The sequence below is a fragment of the Agelaius phoeniceus genome, chromosome 15 (genome assembly GCF_051311805.1).
Source record: "Agelaius phoeniceus isolate bAgePho1 chromosome 15, bAgePho1.hap1, whole genome shotgun sequence".
Lineage (NCBI taxonomy): Eukaryota > Metazoa > Chordata > Aves > Passeriformes > Icteridae > Agelaius > Agelaius phoeniceus.
The window spans coordinates 7,754,764-7,777,926 of NC_135279.1; the positions used below are offsets into that span (position 1 = coordinate 7,754,764).

The 23,163-nt window shown below is 44.1% G+C and overlaps 1 protein-coding gene across 3 annotated transcripts in view; it reads left to right on the plus strand.

Moving 5' to 3' along the window:
• RASGEF1C (RasGEF domain family member 1C) overlaps positions 1 to 23,163 on the plus strand; it is a 72,036-nt gene that overhangs the window by 34,169 nt on the left and 14,704 nt on the right. For 2 of the 3 annotated variants that reach the window (XM_077186267.1, XM_077186266.1), the window contains 10 exons: positions 5,957 to 6,139; positions 7,768 to 7,890; positions 8,120 to 8,185; positions 10,362 to 10,499; positions 14,903 to 15,115; positions 16,934 to 17,008; positions 20,329 to 20,424; positions 21,539 to 21,641; positions 21,742 to 21,821; positions 22,461 to 22,556. In XM_077186267.1, the coding sequence (XP_077042382.1) occupies positions 5,963 to 6,139; positions 7,768 to 7,890; positions 8,120 to 8,185; positions 10,362 to 10,499; positions 14,903 to 15,115; positions 16,934 to 17,008; positions 20,329 to 20,424; positions 21,539 to 21,641; positions 21,742 to 21,821; positions 22,461 to 22,556 (1,167 nt within the window). In that variant the 5' untranslated portion in view covers positions 5,957 to 5,962. The remainder of the gene's footprint in view (positions 1 to 5,956; positions 6,140 to 7,767; positions 7,891 to 8,119; positions 8,186 to 10,361; positions 10,500 to 14,902; positions 15,116 to 16,933; positions 17,009 to 20,328; positions 20,425 to 21,538; positions 21,642 to 21,741; positions 21,822 to 22,460; positions 22,557 to 23,163) is intronic. The other variant, XM_077186268.1, reaches the window with a different exon arrangement.

Below are 23,163 nucleotides of genomic sequence, written 5' to 3' on the forward strand. Positions count from 1 at the left end.
AGAGGTGAGAACCAGGTGGGATCAAAGGAAACACAATTGTCATCTAATTCTGATTAGATATCCAAAGCCACACATTCACTTGCTGCTCTTGCAGCCTCATTCATGGGAATCTCAGTGAAGTCCTCAGCTGCTGCAAGGAGGAGTGGGTAGGAAATGGGAGGGAACCTGCATTGAGATGTAATCATCATTATTGAGATTGGAGAATGTTGCAGTTAAATGTTTTTCCCCACTGTTCTTATCCCTTGTGCTTCCTTTGTGTTTCTAACTCATGTAGAGACTTCATTATATTGCTCATTTAACCACTTCCAGCAGTACTGGGATTGACAGGTTGAGTTTTCAGCAATCTCACAACTTCATGGGCTGTAAATTGAATGTTTTAGGGCCTGGTGAAAAGGTGATAAGAAAGTTACATCTGCTCCCACTTTCCTAATTACATCATCATCAAATACATTGAGTTTGTTAGTGCCAGGTACTCTTGCTGAAATACATTTCTAACCATGGCCTTGGTGACTGGAAGCAATTACTTTGCAGTGGTTTTCCTTTTGTATTCTGAAACACCAGAATTCTTTTCTCTTCTTTCCCCTGCTTCCCTCCCTACAAAAGAAGCAGAGAAAAATCTGGATTTTAACTTGTTATGATTATCTCCCAATTTTTTTTTTTGTCAGCAAAGATGAATAGCTGGAAAATTACTGAAAGTAATGTAAAGAAAAATGAGCATCTGCTGCTGCAGTTTCTGCTGAGCTCAGTGGTATTTGGGGCTTGTGTGACAGCAGTGGGCAGGTACTGAGGCTGATGAGACCTCAGTGTGGCTTGTGCTGTTCTGACAGGGGCTGTGGAGAGGGTTTGTTCCCCGTGTAGTGATGGCTGGGTAGTAGACCTGGTTACTAAAACTGATCAAGATGTTTTTCCAAACTGTTCTATTGCAAACCATCTTCCTTTAGTTACGGTTTTGGTGATTGTTTGATCAGAAAAGACTTCTGCAGGATTGAGATGGGATGGGAGATGTCTCTTATCCTGATTCCCAACTCACTCTGGATTAGGTATGTTTGTTGAAGCCTGTGCCTTGCCAAGTGAATGCCTCACTTGGGTCTGCCATACCCTTGGTGTGTCCCCTGCCCATGCTCCCTGAATGCTGACTGGCTGGAGTGACACTGGAGCTTCTCTCATGGCACACATGGGCACCCCAGCCTCCACACCTCCCCTTGCCACCCTCTCTAGCTCCTGTAGTTCTGCTGGGAGATTGTCAGAACCTTGTGCCTTTCATCCCTGAAGTGGGAAGGCTTTTATTTATTTGGTTAATCCAAAAGTTAAGTGGGTGGGAAGGAAGATAAGTTGGCAGCCCCGTTCCCTTCGTCACATGGTACCAGCTCTTGTTTCCCCTTGAGAGAGGCAGAGCAGATGGAAGGCAGAGATGAAATGAAGATCAAAAGTAAACAGTGTGATTAGGTTTTTGATAAAGGATAAAACACTTATCACATCAAAGGCGCTGGAAACCACATGAAATGTTTCCTGAACATTTCGCGTCCACGTAAGCACTAACTGCACTTGCCATGGGGACACTTGTATCAGCCAGTGGTGGAGCTGGGGGATGCTGGTGGGTATTTGCCCTCGTGGCTGTGCTGCAGGTCACCTGCCTGGCCCAGGGAGGCAGAGCTGCAGCCTGCAGCCATCCTCTGGCACCTTGAATCTCTCCCATGTGCATGCTTAGGACTCCTTTAAGCCTCCTCAGTCTTCCAGGTCTGGGCACTTCTCCACAGTTTCCATCAGGTTTTCCAGAGATTTCAAGGCACTTGTAGATGTAGATAGGTGCAGGGTTTGTGGGTAATTTTTGTCCCAAGCACTGGTGATCCTTTGGTTCTGTGCTTTAGCTCAGTGAATCAAGTCCTGGAATATTTTGTGTAAGCAGCATCATTGGTAGTGAGAAGAGTCTTTTTTATCACTGTGTTGAAATACTGGTGCTGGCCAGTGGAGGCAGATAAAAAGGTGTGTATTGCCATTATTTTTAAATGGTGGCAGAGCTGATTGCTCTAGCCACTGCTGGTGGACATGACATTTTGGTAAAATTAACACAAAATGTAGCCAGCCCAGCAGCATTTGGTGTTCCTTTTTCCAGGTAGTGCTGAGTCCAATCTGCCTTTGCTTCCAATTTATCACATTCCTTTCCTGTAGGCAAGGAAGGGAGGCCCTGCCTTCTGCCACATGGGAGGTTCTGTGTAACAGAGACCAGTCCCAGAAACAGTCTGCCCCTGGATTTTCTTTTTGGATTTTTTAGCCGGTGGAGAAACACTTTCCTGTCTCCTGGTGTCAGCCCTTCAAAGCACAGAGGTAGTTTAAATGCTGTGTGTGTGCAGCCACATGTATCATCAGTCATTTTGCATCTTGGGGGAGGAAGTTTGCCCTTCACTAACATCTCACCATCTCACTTCCTCAAGAGCACCATTTATCAACTGAAATTGGCATCAGATTTGCTTCTGAAATGAGAGGAACAGCAAAACATTGTGTGTTGAATTGGATGAAAGTTCATGGAAGCACCTGCTGAATCACATGCTTAAGTCTCATTGACTTCAGGTTAAGTCCAAGAGGTTCTCAAGTGAGGTTTTGAGTCATTTTTACCACATTCGGGCTGTTGTTTCCAGGAAAAGCAGAAAAACCTTTTTTTGCCAAGACAGACTTCTTTACAAATATCTAATATTCTGGACTCAATTTTGCCAAGGTGTATATAAAAAAGCTCAGAAATGGGGCAATACTTGAGTGGAAAGGTGTGTATTAGAGTCACAGAGAAGCTAATCAGAAGCAACCTCTTGCACTCATCAGTCCAAGCTCCCACTTGAAGCAGGGCTTGAAGTTTGCTCAGAGTCTTGCCTAGTTGAGTTTTGAAAACCTCCCAGGATGGAAATTGAACACCCTTTCCAGGTCCCTCTTCCACAGTGCTCAGGGGATGATTTTCTTTTTCTCTTCAGCTGGGATTTCTCTGCTGCAGCCTGGAAGTGCTGCCTCTCATCCTGTCCCTGCTCTCATGGGAGGGGCTGCCTCTGCCTGTGCTGCCTTTTCCATCACCCAAAGAGCTCAATAAGACAAATCTCCTTGGTTGTTTGCTTGTTTGTTTTCCTCTCAGTGCTGCCCTTGTTTCTGTGTTCTGTGAGTGATCGACAGCAGAACCTTGTCTGTGTATTTGGGTTCTTTCAAAGAGAGATCTTGTTTCTATTTAGTACTCTTGAAAAGAGAGCTCTGGAAATGTATGAACAGGAAAAGGAATTAGGCAGTGAAGTCCCTGTCCTGAATTCATGTCTACCAAAAGCTAATGTTAGTTATTTTTGAGCTTAGTGGTGCAAGAGGCTTTTATCCTTTGTACAGCTGGCCTCATCCTGCTGTGAATGTAACATAAAAGGGAGCAAAAGGCATCTGTTAAAACCTTCAAGTCTTCTTTGGTGGCAAGTAAGGTGGCAATCATGCACCAGCTCAGGTATGACACAGGCCTTGCCTGAAAACTTGAGGTTACTCAGGAACTTCATAATAAATAAGTCAAATTTAATTTCTTGACAATACCCAAGTCTCAGTGACAGTTGTACAGCTGTTTTATTTCCTTTTTAAAAATGTCCTTTTTCTTAAAAAGCATTACCATGTATTTCAGCAAGATTTCTCATTTAATAATATGCAGAAGTTCAGGCAATATCCTGTTTAGATGGTTTCTATCTGATAATGAAAATGGCATTGACAGTGAGAGATTGCACTGAATAAATCATTCGTTGTGAGTTCTGTTTTATGCTGCAGCCAGGATGTGTCCTGTAAGTTCACAGCTGTTCTAACTTTTTCTTTTCCTCATCTAGACAGCTGTATGTCCATGAGATTTATTTCTTGATCTATGTGGACATGAAATCCTTCTTGGGATTATTGCCATAGAAACAAGCCATAACATAGAGCGTGTTAGAAGTAACAAATGGGATTTGGCAGTCCTTCCCATTTACTGCACAGAGTCTGAGCTATGTGCTACAAAAAGCAGCAATTACTTGCTCTCAGAGCTTTATTAACAGGCACATCTGCACATTCATTAGAACTGGATGCTTCAGCTTCCATCCTGGCTGGGATGGCACTTACATGTTCTGGTCCTTAAACTAAAATCCAACATCTAGTTTATTTTCCAGTCAAGGCAGGAATTGGTCAGCTTTGACATTTTGGTTCCTTTTTGTTGGTTGCAAATGCCAGAGACAGCCTGTGTGAGCCTCCCAGAAGGAGATAAGGGATGGAAGTGCTGGCTCCAGGGAACACTCCCTCCTTTGAAGGATGAAGTCACCCAAGTTTTGCTTGTAAAGCCTGATCTCCCACGGAGCTGGGGCTCAGCTGCCAGCCTCTCCCAGGGCTTCCCACCCTGCCTGGCTTACAGGAAGGATTCCCTTCTCCTTGGTGGCCCTGAGCAGGGGGAGCAGATGGGCTGTGCCAGGAAGGGAAGGGTTTTTTGCAGGAGAGAGCTCAGCAAGCTGTACCTGGAGCTGAGGCTGAGCTGCCTGGGTCACAGCACAGCTGCTGATATCCATGGGGGAGAAAGGCAAACTCCAAATTCTAAGCCAAATCCATGGGTCAGCTTTTGAAATGGTATGGAATAGTAAAGAGGCAGAAAAGCAGAGGGAACAGGATACAGAAAAGGGCAGAGGAATGTATTAAAGCCCAAGGTGTGTGTGCCTGAGCCCTGTGCTGTCACCTGAGCCTTCTGCCATGGGAGGTCACTGCTGGCTCAGCAGGGCTCAGGGTGCAGATCTTGCTTGGCTCTGGTGCTCCTCTCTTATCTCTTTCCTATCCTCCCTTTTATGTGGTAAAATCAAACATGAAAACAAATAGTCATGTCACAGAGGGGTCCCTTGCTCTGGATGATGCATTTGCAGACCTGGAAGGGAGCACACAATGTTCTTTTCCCATCCATGTCCTATAATGCTGCCTCTAGCTGAGAGAGGAGCAGCTTCCAAGGAGGGATTTCAGAGGCAGCTGGAGATGCTTTAAAGTTCTCAGGGCAAAATCTCTCATCCCCCTGCAGAAATTCAAAAACAAAACAACTTTGCTCAACAAGAGGAACATTCAAAGCTGATTGTAAACCACAAAATCAAGATGAAACCTAGAATGCAACCAGAAAACCCTAGATAAGTGAAATATAGGGATTTGAATCTGGGCTATGTGCTCAGAGTCTGCCTGGCCTCCTTTTCAGAAGTGCTGAGGACTGAGCAGCTCTAGTGAAAGCGATGAGTGCTCAGGATTTCTTTGAAACATTTATTTAGTACCTAAGTATAGATCTAGGACTGACTAACTTTGGGCTCCAAATATAGTTCAGGTGTCTGCCTTCTCACTCTTCCTCATTTCTCTTTTCCTTTCTATTTAATCTCTTCATGAGCTCCCACATTCTCTGTTTCCTCCAACTCCCTTCACTGTTCCATCCTCCCCCAGCTGACTCCTGCTCCCATCTCCTCGCTCACTCTGACACCTCTGCTGTCCCATGGGAGCCACAGGGCTCCAATCCCAAGCAAGCTCTATGTGGCACCCCTTTTCTCTCCCTCACACCCTAAATTCTCCCTGCCTCGTTCTCAGGAGGGCAGAGGTTCAAACAAACTGCTTCATCCTGTTCAGGAACCTGCTGAGGTTTGTCCCAAGTATCTCCCTTCTCCTGTGTGGGCCTGCCCAGAGATATCAGTGAAAAGGGAATCATCACATCCACTCTTGACTGGGGGGAGCCCAAAGTAGCTGCCATCACTTTCTGGCCCAAAAGCATAAATCAAAATGTCCCATTTTCTGTGTTCTGCCCATTGCAGGCGTGATCTGCCAGTGCCAGCAATGAAAGAGATGTGGAGGTTGTCAAGAAGGGATCATGTTAATTTTGTGCACAGGAAGCTCTCATTAGTGGCTGTGTTGGTCAAATCAGCCAGAAGACAAATGTGGCTGTGGATCTGATGGATTTTGTCCCTGTCTCTTGCAGGAAGGCATGCCCCAAACACTGAGTTCTACCAGTATGTTTACCCCATGTGGCTTCAGCCCTCATCTACATACTTCAAAAGAAGGTGAACAAGGAGGACTGATCTTCCAGGATGGAAACCTTACCTCAGCATCTCTGGATGCTCTAATCCAGCATCTGATACCTACCACTGATTACTACCCTGAAGTAAGCAATTCACAGTATAATAAATGGTTTAATTTTGATGAATTGGGGCAGCACTTTATGCAAAAGTGCAAATATGTTAAATTTTGAATTAAGAGGGCTCATTTAAAAGCTGCATACAATTAAAGCTTGGTAAATTGATGCATTGCTTTAAATGCTGTTTCACTGCTCTATAATTGTTCCCATGAAGAAGCAGATCCCAAAGATGATACTGCCTTTAAATAAGAGAACAGGGTTGGGGGGGAGCTGACGTGGTGATGAATTAGTGATGTAGCACTAATGTTGGAGCTTTTCAAAAATAGCAGCACTTCCCAGAGAGGTTTAGAGAAAAACTGAAGCAAAGAACTCCCAAGTCTGAACTGGCATTAAATTAGCTGAGTTTCAGTGGCTGCTGAAGTCATCCAGGTTTGCCTGTATGTACAGAGCATTCCCTTGGTGATAACAGAGATGCTTCTTCTGGTGGGTTTATAATTTACCTGTATTGTATTCACAACTTTGCAGTCACTGGACAGCATAATCCAGATCCCAATCGTTGCTGTATCAGTGGAAATTAAGTGTTTCCTCGCCAAGAGTGTGAGGATCTAAACTGGAAGCAGGTTTATGGTCCTGCAAGCTATTGACTTCACTGGATTTTCAGTGGAATTCAGACATCCTCAGTGGAATTCAGACAGAGTTTGACTGGAAGACTTTTAAGTGCTAATATATCTCCATGGCTTGTATTTCAAAGCACAGAGGAACATTGACTTCTGGGTACTTGAGGAGACTGGGAAAGTTATCAATGCAGAGCAGGCAGCATGTTTTAAATTACCCGGAGCTCAGTTTCTGATCAGCTAAAAATAAGTAATAAAGAAGCATCTCAATTAAAAAAAAAAAAAAAAAGGAACAGAAAGGCAATAAAAATAGGTAATGGGCAGATCAGGCTGTGAGATTTTCATTAGGCAATGCATGATATGTAATATTATACCTGCTGCTTGGGAGCATGGCTGGGGCTGGGGTAAAGGAGACAATTCAGGTGCAAGGATGCAAGAAGGGGTCAGGATGCAACAGCTGAGACTTCATGCATGTATTTTAAATTCACTGCTGGAATAATTTGAATAATCCAAGGATTTATCCAGCAGACCTGCTTCCCACAGCTTCACAGATGTGGAACTGCATATGGTATGACTTGGCTGATAGAAATGAAATTTGGGGAGTTAATAGAATAAATGAAAGATTGCTTAAAATAGGCTGGATGATATCTGCAGGGCAATAGCAAGATGTGGCCGATGTGGGGGAGTCTGCAGCTCCCAACCCAGTACAAGACAGAGTTTCCTGCCCATTTAGCTGTACTGTCTCCAGCACCCTGGCTGGGCTGTCTCCTGTGCCTGGGCTTGCTCCTGCATGTTCTCTTCACTGGATGCTTGCCCAGAGTTTAGGCAACCAAGGGCTGGAGGTAGATGATGTGGAGGAAGGAGATGCTGCTGCTCCTGTGCCCAGTGTAACCAGTTCCAGGGTCAGGAATTGTTTTGTCTTTTAGTTCCTAAAGTTCTTGCCAAGTAGAATTGAAAAAGCTGTGAAGTTCAAGGCTTTTACAGTCAATATTACCCACTGTGTGGCTGCTTACAGTAGGTCTCCTTGTCTTTCTCCTGCAGAAAGCCTATATCTTTACATTCCTGCTGAGTTCCAGACTCTTCATTGAACCCCATGAGCTTTTGTCCCGGGTTTGTCACAAGTGCATCGAGCAGCAGCGGCTGGATGACCCCGTGCTGGACAAGGTTAGTTTATGCTTACAGCAGAAAAATGTGAGGTGTTTTCAATGGATAGAAGATTCTGGGGCTCTGGTGTGTGTCCCTTGCCACCCTTTAGATTGAAGGAATCTTTCTCATAAAGGATTTGCACTGAGGTCCTGCCATTGAGGCATCCTGGTATCCATGTCTGAGAGCAATGTTTCAGGCAGTAGTCACTTCAATTCTTCTTCTAATTTTCCCTTTCCCCCTGTCTCAGTCTTCCCAGGTGACTTTCCTTCTTAACTCCTTTAAGGCTCTGGGGAAGCCTGCAGGATGCAAGGAGGTAGGACATAACCCTCACACACTGTTGGGTGCTGATGTCCACACACCACTCTCTCTCCCATTTTTACTGACTGTCTCTGCCCCTTTGCTTTCTTGCTCCTGGTACAGTGATATTTCCCCTTGGCCTTCCCTGTCACTTTGAGCACCATGTAACAGGGGGACAGGTGCCCACCACCCTGCTGCCCTCTGCCCTCAGAGCACCAGGAATGGGCAGGAGCAGCAGTGGGGCCCTCACAGGTGAACAGAATGAGAAAATCCAAGCTGCTCCTGCCTCAGCACTCTTCCCACTTTGCCCCAGGGACTGTGCAGCCTGGTACAGTGTATGGGAACACATGTGCACCCTCTGGCAGTGCCACAGACAGTCAGAGGTGATGGGTCCCACTGGATGCTGATCAGTGCTGGGTTCTGCCCAAGCTCTCCTTGCTGCATTGGTGAACACTTGGTTGGTATGTTATTTATCTGGAGGAGGAGATGCACCTTCAGAGCAGGGGAGAGGGACAGAACATGCATTTGTTGGAAATTTCCAGAACTTCTGAAATGGTTTTCAGGATCAGGCTTTCCAGCTTTGAAACTGTGAGTTCAGCATCAAATACTGAGTCCCCAACATCTGACCATGCGCTTGTTTTTGCACAGACAGCTGGTTCCATGGGTAGCAGGAGCTCTGCCTTCACTGTGGAGAGCCATTCTCCAGAATGCTCAGCAATCCCAGGCTTGGGTTACCCATACAGTCAGTGTTAATAGAAATATCTGTATGGGGTGAACCATGCAAAACAAGTTTTCTAAGGTGTGAGGTTCCGTTCTCCAGTTCTATGAGATACAGGTTTAGAAGAATTAAATGTGAGCATTGCAAAGTTTTGCTGCTCATTAAACTTTTAAGAAATGAAAAACACTGTGTTATTATGAAGACTTCTTATCTGCCTGAAGTTCATCTGGGTGTTGTAGCAATACAGGGCTGGTGGGACGCAGCTGATTTTGTGTTCCTGAAAGTGGGGCTGATTTTGAAACCTTGTACACTCAAAACCTCTCATCCCATGTCCTGTGACTTGCACAAAGTCCTCTCCATCAATTCATAATGCAGTTTACACAGCTGGAGCAAATGTCTCCCCAGACCTTTGTAGTTTCCAATAAAGCTTTCCCTTCAGCAGCCACCTGCTGCTCTTTGAGCCTGAGTTTAATGCTAGCTGACAGCAGTTATTTTTAGAGATGTGGCTCATTGAAACCTGTTGTTGGTGGAAAGCTGAAATATGCATTTTGACCACCTTGGTTGAAAAACAAAGAGCCAGGGAGCTTAAGAGTATAATTTTTCCTGATTACAGGGTACACTTCAGCTGCAGTACATGGGGATGCAGAAGGCTGTTTGTTTCAGTCTGTGTTTTCTGTAAATAAAAATGCAGTTTGTTTTCTAACACCATTTCCTTTTCACATAACAGAGGATGAAAGCTTTGGGAGCAGCCACACTGGCTGTCTTTTGAGACAACACTAATGCACCAGTTGTGCCATTCTCTGCATTTCCCCCCCATCCCAATCCTCAGATAAATCTCCACCAGAAGTGGGCATCAGCTTTAAGCTGTGTGAGTGTCCTTGTCCCATCATGACCTTGAGCTCATGTGGGAAGAGAGCAACATTACCAGCAGCCCAGATAAAGTTACAAAAGTGCTGCTGTTCTGTTCATCTTTTTCTTCATTGTGCATCTGCCACTGGTCACTAAACAGTTTTTTTCATACAGCCAGAAAGCAAAGGAGCAAAAAACCCTCTTTGATGGTCAAGAAAGTCAATGCAGTTTTTCAGAGAAGGACGAAAATATAGAAGGGTTGTAAGTACAAAAGGGAAGAACAAATGGTTCAAATCAGCAAAAAAGCCAGATGTTTTTAAAAAAGGTATAAAGGTTGCACCAACAAAATGTCCATCCAACAATAAACAGGCCAATTGCATGTGCAGAATACTTAAATCTGCATGTAAAACAGGCAGTTGTGCATGCACCTGAGTTCTGGTACATTTTGCATGCCAAAATGTAATATTTGTGCACCACACTCTGTATGCATGTGTACAGGTTTTGCAGGTGCAACACAAATGCCTTCTTTGAAAACCTGGTCCCACGTTCAGTGACACACACAAAAAGTGAGAGGCTTTAATGAGTAATCATGTTTCAGTCCATCATTCAATGGTTTGCATTTCAGGCTCGAATCAGAAAGTTTGGACCCAAAATCTTACAGTTGCTGACAGAGTGGACAGAGACATTCCCATATGACTTTCAGGAAGAGCGGATGATTGGCCATCTCAAAGACATGATTCACAGGATAGCTCCATGTGATGAGGTGAGGATGCCTGGCTTGGGATGTTCTGCTGATACATTGAGTTCGTTTTCCCACTTGGTTCCTCCTTTTCCTCTTTTTTCTGCATTCTGTTCCATGCCTCTTCCTGGATGCTCCCAGAGGTTTTTTCCCAATAATGTAAAAACCTGGAGTATCTTCCCTGAAAGCTACATCTCTCTTTAGGTGCTCCTGGAGCAGTGAGCATTGGAGTTTATCTCCTGCACATGGAATTGTAGGATAGCAGCATTCCCATTTTATAGAAGGAATATGTGAAGGCACAGCATAGACTGTCATTGCTGGTGACAATTTAAACAGTAGCAGAGCTGTGATCTCCCAAGCTATGATCATAGAATCACAGACTGCTTTGGGCTGAAGGGACCTTAAAGACCATCTTGTTCCACATCCCTGCCATGGGCAGGGACACCTCCCTCTAGACCAGGTGGCTTCAAGCCCTGTTCCACCTGGCCTTGAACACTTCCAAGGGTGGAGCATCCACAGCTTCTCTGGATCCAAGTTCTTATATTTAAAGAAAATACTAATATTAGTGGACATGTAGCTTGTCTGGGAGCATGGAGGTGGCAGAAGACAGCAGTGTGTGGCCTGCTGAGCACAGACTCAGGCTAGAGGTCTGTATGGTCCTGGGGTTCAAATATGTGAGCTCTGTGTGTGGCACAGTGGGCCACAGTGAATGGAGCCTCTGGGAGAGGCAAATTCAGGTGGGTGAACCCCATAAATTAATTCGGAAACATTAAAAAGACCACAAAGTTCATGAAAATAATAAGCAAATAGTACACTGAGAGTCTCTAATTATTTCTAGGTTAACTGTGGGATGTGGAAAAATTCAGTTCCACTGGCTACATGAAGGCCTGGCCTCGAGCCACAGAGGGGTGCAGTCCAGCAGAACAGCAAGAACTTACCCATGAGGATGAGAGAGAGAAGAGGGGAGAGAGGACAGAAGGAATTAGCAGGGCTGCAGCACAACAACAATGAAATTGGGCTCTCCCATGCACATGAAATATAAATGGAAACAGCTGCTCTTGGACTGGGCTGGCAGCTGTAGGCTGGCATGGATTGACTGGCTGGGCTGGGAGGGAAGGGATAGGACAGGGAAGCTGTGAGACACGGTGGAGGTGAAGGCAACAAATAATTTAGAAAGAGTCAAAGTGTCTTTAGTTCCATTAACCAGAGTAGTAGAATTCCCTCAAGGAAAAGAGGCAATGGACTTGCTCCTGGCCAGCCACAGCAAAAGATGCCTTGCAGCCCTTCAGCATCAGGACTGAGGGAAACCCATGCAGAGCCTCCAGAATTGTGTCAACAGTTTGTGTCCACCAAAGGGTGGAGAACAGGGACTTAGAATGTGCTCTTTAACAGCAGCAGTTGCCCTGATGAAGAATCACAAATGCTATAAATTAAATTTCTGCATGCAAAGCAGGGGTTTATTTGCCTAACCTGAGCAAGCACTGCCCACCTTTGCTCTGGAGCGTGCACAGCTGTGTACAAATCCTTGTGGGTGCCCTGGGGGCCCTCAGACTACATTAGTTTCAAATCATTGTTTTTCAGATATTACTAGGCACTGTAATTGCAAGTGATTATGCCTGAGCAAGATCAATAATTAATTTAAGAAAAAGCTCATATCCTCCAAATGCAAATTTCCTTTTTTTTTAAGGGACAGAACAGAACAGTTATGGTGACCATTAGTTTTTTGGAAGGAACTTGTTCCTATTGTGAATCACAGAAGTTAAAGACTGAAAGATTTGTGATGTCATCCAGTCCATGTAGGTCAGTGCAGGATTTTCCCCTGCAGTGTCTGCTCCTGTTCTTTGTAGAGTCCACTTTCTAAAGGTTGTCATGTGCTTATAAATGTGTCCATGCTGAGAAGCATTTCTTAGTAAGTGCTGTGATTTGCATTTAGAGTTAGAAATTTTAATTAAAATTTGAGCTCCTAAGCCACCTGCTGAGGCCTGCTGTCTTCAGAGGAACTTTCCTAGTTAAGAACGAAACATTTTCTTTAAATATTAAACAGTAGTGTGCTTCTTTTGACTGTTAATGTGGCAGGGAAGTGAAATTGGTTGATAAGTCCATCATGCAGCCCCTGTACAGTGGGGGGTCACTTTGTGCCAAGATAATTACCAGCACGTTGAAGGTAATGAACAATGTTGTTTTCAGTTCATGGATGTAGTTTAAAGAAGGCAGGAAAGGCTTTTAGAAAGGCAAAAGCAGGATTTTTTTTTAAATTTCTCTCTCAATATGCACAGAAAAGCTTTCTAAGCATGGGTGCACCCAACTGATTTCCAGTGAGTCTCTTCAAGAGCTCTGATTTCTGTGTAATTGTTTTTGTCCTTTCAGTGTGTCTCTTTTTTTTTCATTCTGTATTAGGTGGTTGGCATACCTGTGTCTTTGTTTACTGTTGTCTATATCTATTTTTTGTGCCATATTCCCTAAAAAATGAGGTGAAACTAGATCTCTTGATAAAGATTTATTGAAAGACTGGCTAATATGCATGTCTTTCAAGCAATTTTATGCAGCTTTTTGTCCAAACTATGAAGAATTTGATACTGCATAGACATGGCTGGTCCAAGATTTTTCATCCAAACTCCTTTTAGATAGAGGAGCTGGGTTTCCAGCCAAGTCTTTTAGCCAGATGTTTTTTATTCATTAGGAGGTTTGGCTTTCAGTACTGTACCCCACCCCCAAAAAACTGAATTTCCCATTTACAAAATAAGTTCACAAAATGCCAAATGTGTCTCTAGTTGAGTTTTCACTAAAAAATCCCACTGTGTTCACAGAGCTTCATAAGCTGTGTTGAGATTTGCAAACACACCTGGATGTAAAACAGAGAAATATTTAGGTGGTGCTCAGTAGTTTGGGTCCAGAACAGTCTTTGTTAATCACAAGTGTGACCATCTGTTGACATGAGGATTTACATGAAGAAGGCCTTTACAGCTAATATACATCAGTAACAGATAGAAACTGAAGGAGTGGGGCTTTCCTCAGTCAATTTTCACTCCACCTTTGGGATTTGATTCCAAATACATTGTGTGTTGTCATTCTCCAAGAAATGTCCCTCCTGCCTTCTGGGGACTTGCTTCGTTTCAGACTTAACAGCTGTTTTACAAATAAAAGGCTGACTTATCCTGCTCATCTGGTACATGTTCTAGCCCAGCTCAAGAGAGCATCTTCCTTAAGTGAAAGGAGAGCAATGTGAGTCCAAGAGAGCAATGTGAAACCTTTTGTTAGAAAAGCTGCATCAAAGTTACAAAGTGTTGTGGCAAAAGTTGAAGCACTTGGGATGTTGTAAAGGTCTCCAGCCTTTCCTACCCTGTCATGAAGACAGAGTAGATGTGAGAAGTTATTCTTCACTGTGAAGGAGGAGGAGGTGCTGTCTCCAATGTGCAGATTGGATTCTGTGCAGCTGAGAAGAGCACGGTCTCTGATTCCTTGAGCACTTAAAATGTGAATGTTGTCAATGCCTAACACTGAAGACTATCCACAGCCTACAAAACTCTGAAGACAAGGGCTGGATCTAAACCATGGGATGACTTCCCAAAGGCTCACTTAAGCTGCATCCAGCTTGGGACACAGGTGTGTGCTGTTCTCTGTGGTGAGGCACAGTCTAGCCAAGGACATTTCCAGTTAACCTTATCCTTAGAACCCACCCAGCAGTTCTGTTATCTCAGTTTTGTGATGTCTGCATCTGTCAGTCATGAACAGTTGGAGTAATTTCTTTCTGCCCATCCTCCATGGCCAGAGACTCCATTCATTGTCTGTAAAGAGTTGCTCCAGCTCTGAGAACAACCTGGGCAGGTTGGTAATGATGATCCTGCTGAGCACATGGCTGTGCTTGGAATACAATATGAGCTTCCTTCAGCAGCAATTAACATTTGGATATTAAATACTCAAAGCTACACAATGCTCCAGCCACTCCAGCTGGGTAGCAAGCAGCTGCAAGCTTCTTCTGCATTTGGGTCAAAAGGATGGAGAAAATAGCATTAGAAACTATTCCTAATAAATAAGAGGTGACAAAGCAGCCTTAACAGGTAGAGTTCTCAGCCAAAATGCAGCTGACATAAAAGATAGGTACCAAAAGCTGCTGTGCTCCAGAGAGCTGCAGTAACTCATGTGGTGGCTTTGCCTCTCCTTTGAGCCTGATGTTGGCAGCAATCTGGAGTATCAGTGCCAGCCCAACCCACCAGTCCTGCCTGCCTCTTCTCTTGTCTGCAGTCTCTGTGTCCAGAGCACAGAATTGTAATTAAGCCAACTGGTTATTCTGAAATAGGCTTGTTGGAAATAAAATGGTAACCTGTTGCTGCCTTAGGAGTATTTTGCAGAAAGGAAAATTCAGCACAAAAACCCACTCCAATGTCAAGTTTTCTGGGTGGCTTATGTTTCTCTCCCTGTCTCTCCAGGCTTACTGGAAAAAGATGAATCAGCTTTTGCAAGCCCTGAATCAGAAGCTTGCAACCCTCAGCCATGGGCAAGAAGGGATTGTCAAGATCAGTACTGCTGTCTCTGATAAGCTGGTTGCCTTTAAAACTAAACCTCCATCAATTCAGAGAGAAATCCTGAGTGTCTGCAGTGACCCTTACACCCTGGCTCAGCAGCTGACACATGTGGAGCTGGTAAGTGGGAATGGTTCCCAACTTGTGCAGCCAGAGATGTTATTTTAAGCCATCAGCTGCTAAGTATTCCAGACATAACCAAAAAATGTCTGCACTGCTGCAGCCTATCCCATGCTGTATCAGCACTGCAGCAGGAGGCAGGGTTTGACAGGTTAAGAGATGCTTGGCAAGAAAACAATATATCAGAGTGTCCCTGTGCAGCTTGGAGCAGGTCACTGTACTTCTGCTTGCTTGTTTGTGAAATGAGAATCTATCCCAGCAAAGTCAAGTCCTAGGAATGTCACTTTTATAAGGTGCTCAGAGCCCCACAAGCTCTGCAGGTGCTATTGAAATGGTCATTTATAAATGGCTGGTCATTTTAAAATGGCCTTTATAAAAGGCTGGTCATTAAGCTGTTTATAAATTTGGAAGAAATTTTAGCAGTTCAAATCCATTTCTGCAGATACACAAAGCAGTGGGTTGTCTGATGTGCCATTCATTCTTCCCTTTGGGATTTTGTGCATGGACATATAAGGGTGTGCAGATACCACCCCCACAAATTCCTGCTGTTCCCCCTGTGCTGGGCTGCAGTCTGCTCCCAAACAGGCTCTTGTGTGAAAAATTGCAGTGCTGGAGCCTTGGTTGTGCTGCACACCCTTCTCCCAGGGTCAGGTCCTCCCCACAGACCTCCTGGCTGTGCACAGAGAACATAAAACATTGCTGCCATCTGCAGATCTCTCCTTGCTCTGGTGCCCTGCTGCCTGTCCTCCTTCCCTCTGCTCATCCTGCAGGGGAAGGATGGAAAAACAAAACATGAAATGCACTGTGGATTGGAGTGAGTAGTAGGAAATCAGAAATTCAGATTTCTGATGATAGTTTATATTCTGTTTGTCAAGAAATGGAATGGGTATTTTTCAGAACATGCAGCTTTGGCTCTCTTTGCTTTATGTAACTTAAGCCAGAGAGTAGAAGTCCTTTTGCATGGAGGTTTTCCTTGCTTTTGTTTTTTTCCTCTTCCACAGTGCAACTGTCTTCCAAGGGGAAATTCCCTGTAACCAGGGCTTCACTGCCTTTTTAATACAGATCCAGCCAGAGATTTTAATTCCAGTGTACTGTAATCAATTCTCTCTACCTTCTCTTTCATTGCTATGTCTGATTCATCAAGTGCTCTGCACTGAAACTGTCTGATGCTTATTTGTTAGTAAGAATTATTTGATACTTATTGAAAACAGTTATTGATTAGTAAGAGCCCTATGCAGTTATCAGTGTTTGGGTGAGAGGGCCAGAGAAAAAGCCTAGGACTAGACATAAAATTTTCCCTTGACCAGAATTACCATTTATTTTATTGTTGCTTGAGTATTCTAAGTTTGGATTGTAGGAATTACAAAATACCTCCTCTAAAATACCTTTCTGGCCTACAACCTACTGAAAATGTTTATTTTTCTAATAAACACGTTTAAGGAGAGTGAAAAACCTAGCAGGAGGGTCAGTGTGTTGTTGGAGCTGCCACATTTTTTCAGGAGCTGCTGGAGGTGGCCTCTCTTTTACTAAGAGGGAGCACCAAGCAGAACTGATGTCTGCTGGCTCCCTGTGCATCCAGCACAGTGGAAGGGACTCTTACTGTGGCTTGTCAGTATTTATTCTAATTTTCTTTTTTCTGCTGACATAGTTCTAATTGTTGTTATAAATTTTAATGTCCAGTTAGTTGGCCGTGTAGCAGCTCAGTGACACCACTCAGTGCTGACAGAAAATGATGTTGTTTTATCAAGAGAAACAGAAGATATTCTGGGGTGCTTTCTTATTTTTCCCTCTCTCTTCCCACTTCCCTACCCTCAACAGGAAAGACTAAGTCACATTGGACCTGAGGAGTTTGTGCAGGCATTTGTCCATAAGGACCCTCTGGATGGCACCAAGGTATGGTTTCTCCACACACAAAGTGTCTCCTGTGACCACAGTTTGTGCAGTTGTGACGAGGTCCCCACGAGCAGGGACACAAGCTGACATGGGCCAGGCCAGCTGGTGGCCTGTGCTGTCATGGCCAGGATGGGAACCTGCTGGCAGAGCTCACACTGGCAGGTCACTGCCATTCCTCCCTGCTGACAAACTGGCCACCACCCTGCTGTGCTCTCAGGCTTGTTCCTCCCAAGCTCTTTGAGAGGGACAGATGCTTGTGGCTGTACACAGCCAGGGAATGTCTGCTGCTCTGCTGAAGGACTGAAGGCTCTGGGTGTGATGTAATGGCCTCAGTGTGTGCCCAGACACCACAGCCATGAGTCAGTGAGTCATGAATCAACTCTTCTCTCTCTACACAATAACCCAAAGCACCACAGGGAACAGAGTGCCTGATCAGGGCTTCATCCAAAGGCTGTGAAAGCCACTTGGAGTCTTTCCACTGATTCCACTGAGGTTTGAAGTAACATTTCACTGAGTGCCTCAATAAGGAAAGAGACTTCCTAGCTGGAGAGGGAGTCAGAGATTTCACATACTGTCTGAAAAGAAAGGATGGAAAATTCTTGCCCTGGAGTGTGTATACATTCCAACTGAGATCATACATCAATGGCTGAATTTCCTCATTGGATCCTCAAAGGTATCAGGAAGACCTGTGTCTGTACTGCTGCACAAAGAGCACCAACATAGCTTGTAATGGGGAAAAGATGGATGGATGGATGGATGGATGGATGGATGGATGGATGGATGGATGGATGGATGGATGGATGGATGGATGAAACGTGCAACACTGGGCCCTTTCCTTCTTGCCTTGGACTTGTGGAGATTCTGCAGTTTGTTTCAGCATGAGGGAAATAGGGAGAGATGGAGTTCCAGGTATTCTGGGCATTGTTCACATTCCTTAGAAAAGAGCTCAAAGGTGGCAAATGTGTGTCAGAAACACAAGTACCAAACCAGCCACAGTGAGATTTCAGCCACCTGGGCTTCATATCAGCAAGGCTGATCACAGTGGGATCACGGTCTGGAGCTTTTCTTCAGGCTCTGAGTGGTTGATTTAGCAAAGCTTCTGTGCTGAGATATAGCCCAGGGGAGAGCATTGCACACAAAATCACAAAACAGTTTAGGTTGGAAAAGACCTTTAAGATCATCAACTCCAACCCTTAACCTAGCACTGCCAAGGCCACCACTAAACCTTGTCCCCAGGTGCCACACCCATACATTTTTTGAACACCTCCAGAGATGGTGATTCCACCACTTTCCTGGGCAGCCTGTTCCAATGCCCAACTACCCTTTCAGTGAAGAAATTTTTCCTAATATCTAATCTAAACTTCTTCAGGTACAACTTGAGGGCATTTCCTTTTGTCTTGCTGCTTGTTACTTGGGAGAAGAGACCAACCCTACAACCTCCTTCCATGGAGCTGTGGAGAGCAAGAAGGTTCCCCCTCTTTGTCTCCAAGCTGAGCTCCCTCAGCTGCTGCTCCTCAGATCTGTGCCCCATACCCTTCCCCAGCTCCTCTGCCCTTCTCTGGACACATCTTGGGACAAAGTAGCACCAACCTTATGTGGAGTCATATTCCCTGACCCATGGAGAACATCCCTGTCAGACACAGGGAGTTGGCTCAGGTCTGAATTCCCTCCAGCTGGAGATCATATTAAATATCTTTCTTACATGAGGGCTTCAAAAGGCTTCACTTATGAATGTTTATCAAGCATTCTGAGCTGCAGATGGAAGATGCTTGGGAGGTGCTAAATATTGCTGCCATTTATAAAGCTTAACCTTTAAAAAGCAGTCTGTCTCCACTTTACTGTTGCACATTTTTCACAAGTTTTGCATTATTAGCTGTGGCTCTTACGCCCTGGCACAGGACAGCAGTTCTGAGATGGAAATACTATTTTCAGAACAAAACCTGGGGTTTGTGTACTTTTTGCTGTAATAGGAAACAAGAAACAGCACGTGAGAAGCAGCTGCTATAGTTAGACTGGGGCTGATTTGGGTTTCCTTTGGGTTTTTGATATTTACGTGCTGCTTGCTAACATTTACTTTTGAGATGTTTTAAAAATACACTTTTATTGTGTTTGTGGTCTATTCATAAAGTGGCTCAGAATTTCAGTCCTGTTAGGCTTTGCTCCTCCACAGCATGGTACTGTGATTTCTGTTCCTAAACATGTCTGTATACAGAATCACAGGTGAATATTTTCTTACTGGAATTACCTTGGGAATCATATTAAGCCACTTTTCCTAAGGGGTTTTTAGTCACTGGTTTGCCTTAGATAATATGGGTGATCCCATTGACATTAATGGATCTTTGCTTATGCATTATGATTTTCCTCTTAGTGACATGTGTTTATGGTGCCTCTGGGAAATGATCATCCTAATGAAACAGAAATCAGTATTCTCTGGTACCCTCTAGTGGATGCTCCTGAATGTTCAGACAAATCTCTTGAACTTTAGAGAGCTGTGTCCTAGATGGATTGTCTAAGAGTTTAAAGCTGGGCAAAGCACTTGAATTCTTACAATCCCAAGCAACATATTCAGGCTGTGTGAAAAAATTTTCTGTTGATGACAAAGGAACTGAAAGACTTCAGCCAAGTCTCTGCTCACATAGTCTGTATCAGTTATGGGAATTTATGTTAAATTTTATATAAATAAGTGAAAAATATGCTTCTTCTAATGGCTTTTATCAGTGAAGTGCTTCTGGCATGTAAGTGACCTGTTCAAACACAGCCATCCAGGCAGAGCTGGTTGCTAAGAACCTGTTTTTCTGAAAACTCACTAAGGAAAATAGTGTTTTTTTCATAAAAAATCAACCAGAACTGTGTTTTCTCTTGTTTATCTCTTGTACACTTCACTAAATTCTGGTCCCTCCCCTCCAGAAAAGGACTGTGGGTGATTTTATTTACTGAGGTGGAGGAAATCCTGGAATCAAAGTCACAAACTGAGCCTGCTGTGGAAGACTGTGCCTGTCTTATTTTGTCTGCACGTCCTTGTTGATGTCAGAATCCTGCAATGCCTCAGCTGTTTGTATCCCAGTGAACAAGGGTCAGTGCAGACTCTCAGTGAACACTTGCTGCAGGCAAAATGGGGCTGGTTTTGGACACCAGTGTGAATTGTGCATTGTGACACACCCAGGTATCCACAGGATTTTTTTAAATGGGCCCTTAAATGCACAGTCTTCCATGAGCAAGAGAGAGATGTGGCCAGTAATTACCTTTGTGCAGTATTTATCTTAGTGATCAGGTCACTGACTGGAACACAGTTACATCTTTCTGTGCTTTTTTCCCCCCAGACTTGTTTCAGTGAGCAGAAGAAGACAAGTAACCTTGAGGCCTATGTGAAATGGTTCAATAGACTCTGCTACCTGGTAGCAACAGAAATTTGCATGGTAAGTTACAAGTACCTGCCACGTTTTACCACATACCTGAAGTACCACGCTGAGATTTTATATTAATAAGCAATCCTGGGGATTTATTTCTTATGACCCAGCTAAGCATCTGATGGTAAGTTTTAGTAGTGTTGCACTTGCAGAAGAGACCTGATAAATGACAAACATATTGCAAAACAGAGGTGGTGGCACACAGGGGAATGCACTGTTCTCTTGATGTAGTAGGAGCACAGTGTGGAATAATGAACCCTGCAGGGAAAAAGAGAGGAAAAAAATGCCTTGAGTTATCCTGTGAGATTTCTGCCAGCAAAGATTCTAGCAGAGCCGTATTTGTTATCTGTCATCCTAAAGATCTGCTCTGTGTGTGAATTCCCACTCCATGGCTCTCTGTCCTGCTCCCATTAATGTAGCTGTGGCTGTTGTTTCTTAACCGGTAGTGGTTTTAGTTTGTTTAACTTGGTCCCATCAAAATGAAATGGATGTTTTCCTCTTTGGAAGGGGTATGGAAGGGAAGAATAGTAATAGTTTAAAGAGCCTAGATAGCCTGTGACACATAAGAATTACCATTTGAAGATCATCTTTGGAAAAGTTAGGGTGATTCCAGTCCAATTAAAATGTGTATTTAAAATGCTATCATTTGGTCTGGCCTATTGCTAAAGGGACAGGAGAGGGGAAAGGGATTAATGCAATGAAACAAGCTCTTTCTGGGAGAGGGGAAAGGGATTAATGCAATGAAACAAGCTCTTTCTGAAACAAAGATGCTGCTGTTACAGGGGTGTGAAATCCTGCCCTTGGGGAAGTCTGTGCTGATGAGCCTATGGACTCGGGGAGGCCAGCAGGGAGCTGAGGCTGTGCTTGGGCTGCCTGTTCCAGACATTCCATTTGGGGCTGGGAATTGCCATGAATTTCTTCTGTGTCACTGCAGTGAAAGCTTTGATTTCAGAGGCTGCCAGTCACCAGCATCCACTGGATTGTGGAACAGAATTAGGGCCAGTGACTGAAAGCAGATGGCCCAGGCTGTGCATGAAGCCCCACAATGCATGGAACAAATGCTTAGGATGACCTCCAATTCTGCATATGCTCATTACAGAGACTCATTTATTTTAATTTACAGCCTGCAAAAAAGAAGCAGCGAGCACAAGTCATCGAATTCTTCATCGACGTTGCCCGAGAGTGCTTTAACATAGGGAATTTTAATTCACTGATGGCAATCATTTGTAAGTACAGCTTCTAACCAGGTCCTCCATCAGCTGTCACAGATGAAAAAGCAAACCCAGCTCTTATCAATGGCTCTGTTTTTTTCTCTCTCACTCATAGCTGGAATGAACATGAGTCCAGTTTCCAGGCTAAAGAAGACTTGGTCAAAAGTGAAAACAGCCAAATTTTTCATTCTGGAGGTAAAAAAAAAAAATCAATCCCTGATGCACTGCTTTAATTATATTCAGGATATTTTTGTTTGGGAATTTTACATTGTTATCCAGGTGTGAGATGTGTGGAGACACATTTCAGAGGCAGAGAGCCTGATTCTAAGCTGAAATACCCCAGGTGTAGTGAGGAGGGTGTAAAGCTGATGATAAGTAGAGGGGATTCAGAGTGCTCAAATAAATAAGAGGAATTAAAAAAACCCCAAAGTATAAACCTATATGCACGTCACAGTGCTTCTAGTGATGCATGTTTTGTTTGGCCTTGGGCACAATACTGAATGCAAAGCTCCCAGTCTATACCTTGGACGTTGAGTGAAGACCCCACAATATTTTTCATGGAGAATTCCAGGATTTGGCACACACAGAATGTGCAGTGCTTATTCTTCACATAAAAGCTCAGTAAGCTGTCAGTAGAAATATCAAAGGTATAAACAGCCATGAGTTGTACACCTCTGATTGCATCCTTGGGGCTCTGCAGGCATGTGGATTTTGAAATGTACATTTTGAAGATGGAGGCTCTGCTCTGCTCATAGTTTGCTACAACTGAGTGTAAAATTATCTTTAGAGGGTCCAGGCTACTTTCTAACCAACTGTGTTGTTTTGTGCATGTAGCACCAGATGGACCCCACTGGAAACTTCTACAACTACCGGACAGCGCTGCGGGGAGCTGCTCACAGGTCCCTCACTGCTCACAGCAACAGGGAGAAGGTGGGTGTGAGCACAGCCCATCCCTCCCCACAGGGCTGGGGTATAGGGTTTGCAGGGAAACCCCAGTGGAGGGAGAAATGATGAGGAGGACTCCATCCTATCAGAAGTCTAATTAATTACTTTATCATACTGTATTACATTACATCTAAACTGAATCTGCTAAGCACTCAACTGCACTCCACTGCACAGAATCTTGTGACTGTCAGCCAACAGTCCTGACACACACACCTGGATTCAATTGGTCAGTGAATCAAAACACTCACACCAGAATCCAATTATCAATTCCCTTCAGGTAAACAATCTTCCACAATGCATTCCATTTGTGCACAAACACAGGCACAGCAAATGAGATAAGAATTGTTTTTTCTTTCTCTGAGGCTCAGAGAATGTGAAACCCAGAAATATTCTTGGGAAGAATTGTGTCTTGCTTTTCTCTGTGAAGAGAAATGTGCATTTCTGCTGGGAGTCAGTGGCTCCAACACTTGATGCAGATGCTCTCCTCCCTTCCATGGGTCACCAGTGCAAGGCCTGTGTGCTTCAAGATGCAACTGGAAATGTAAAATGTGGGGGGAAAAAAAGTGATTGAAAGAGTCTCTATAGGATCAAA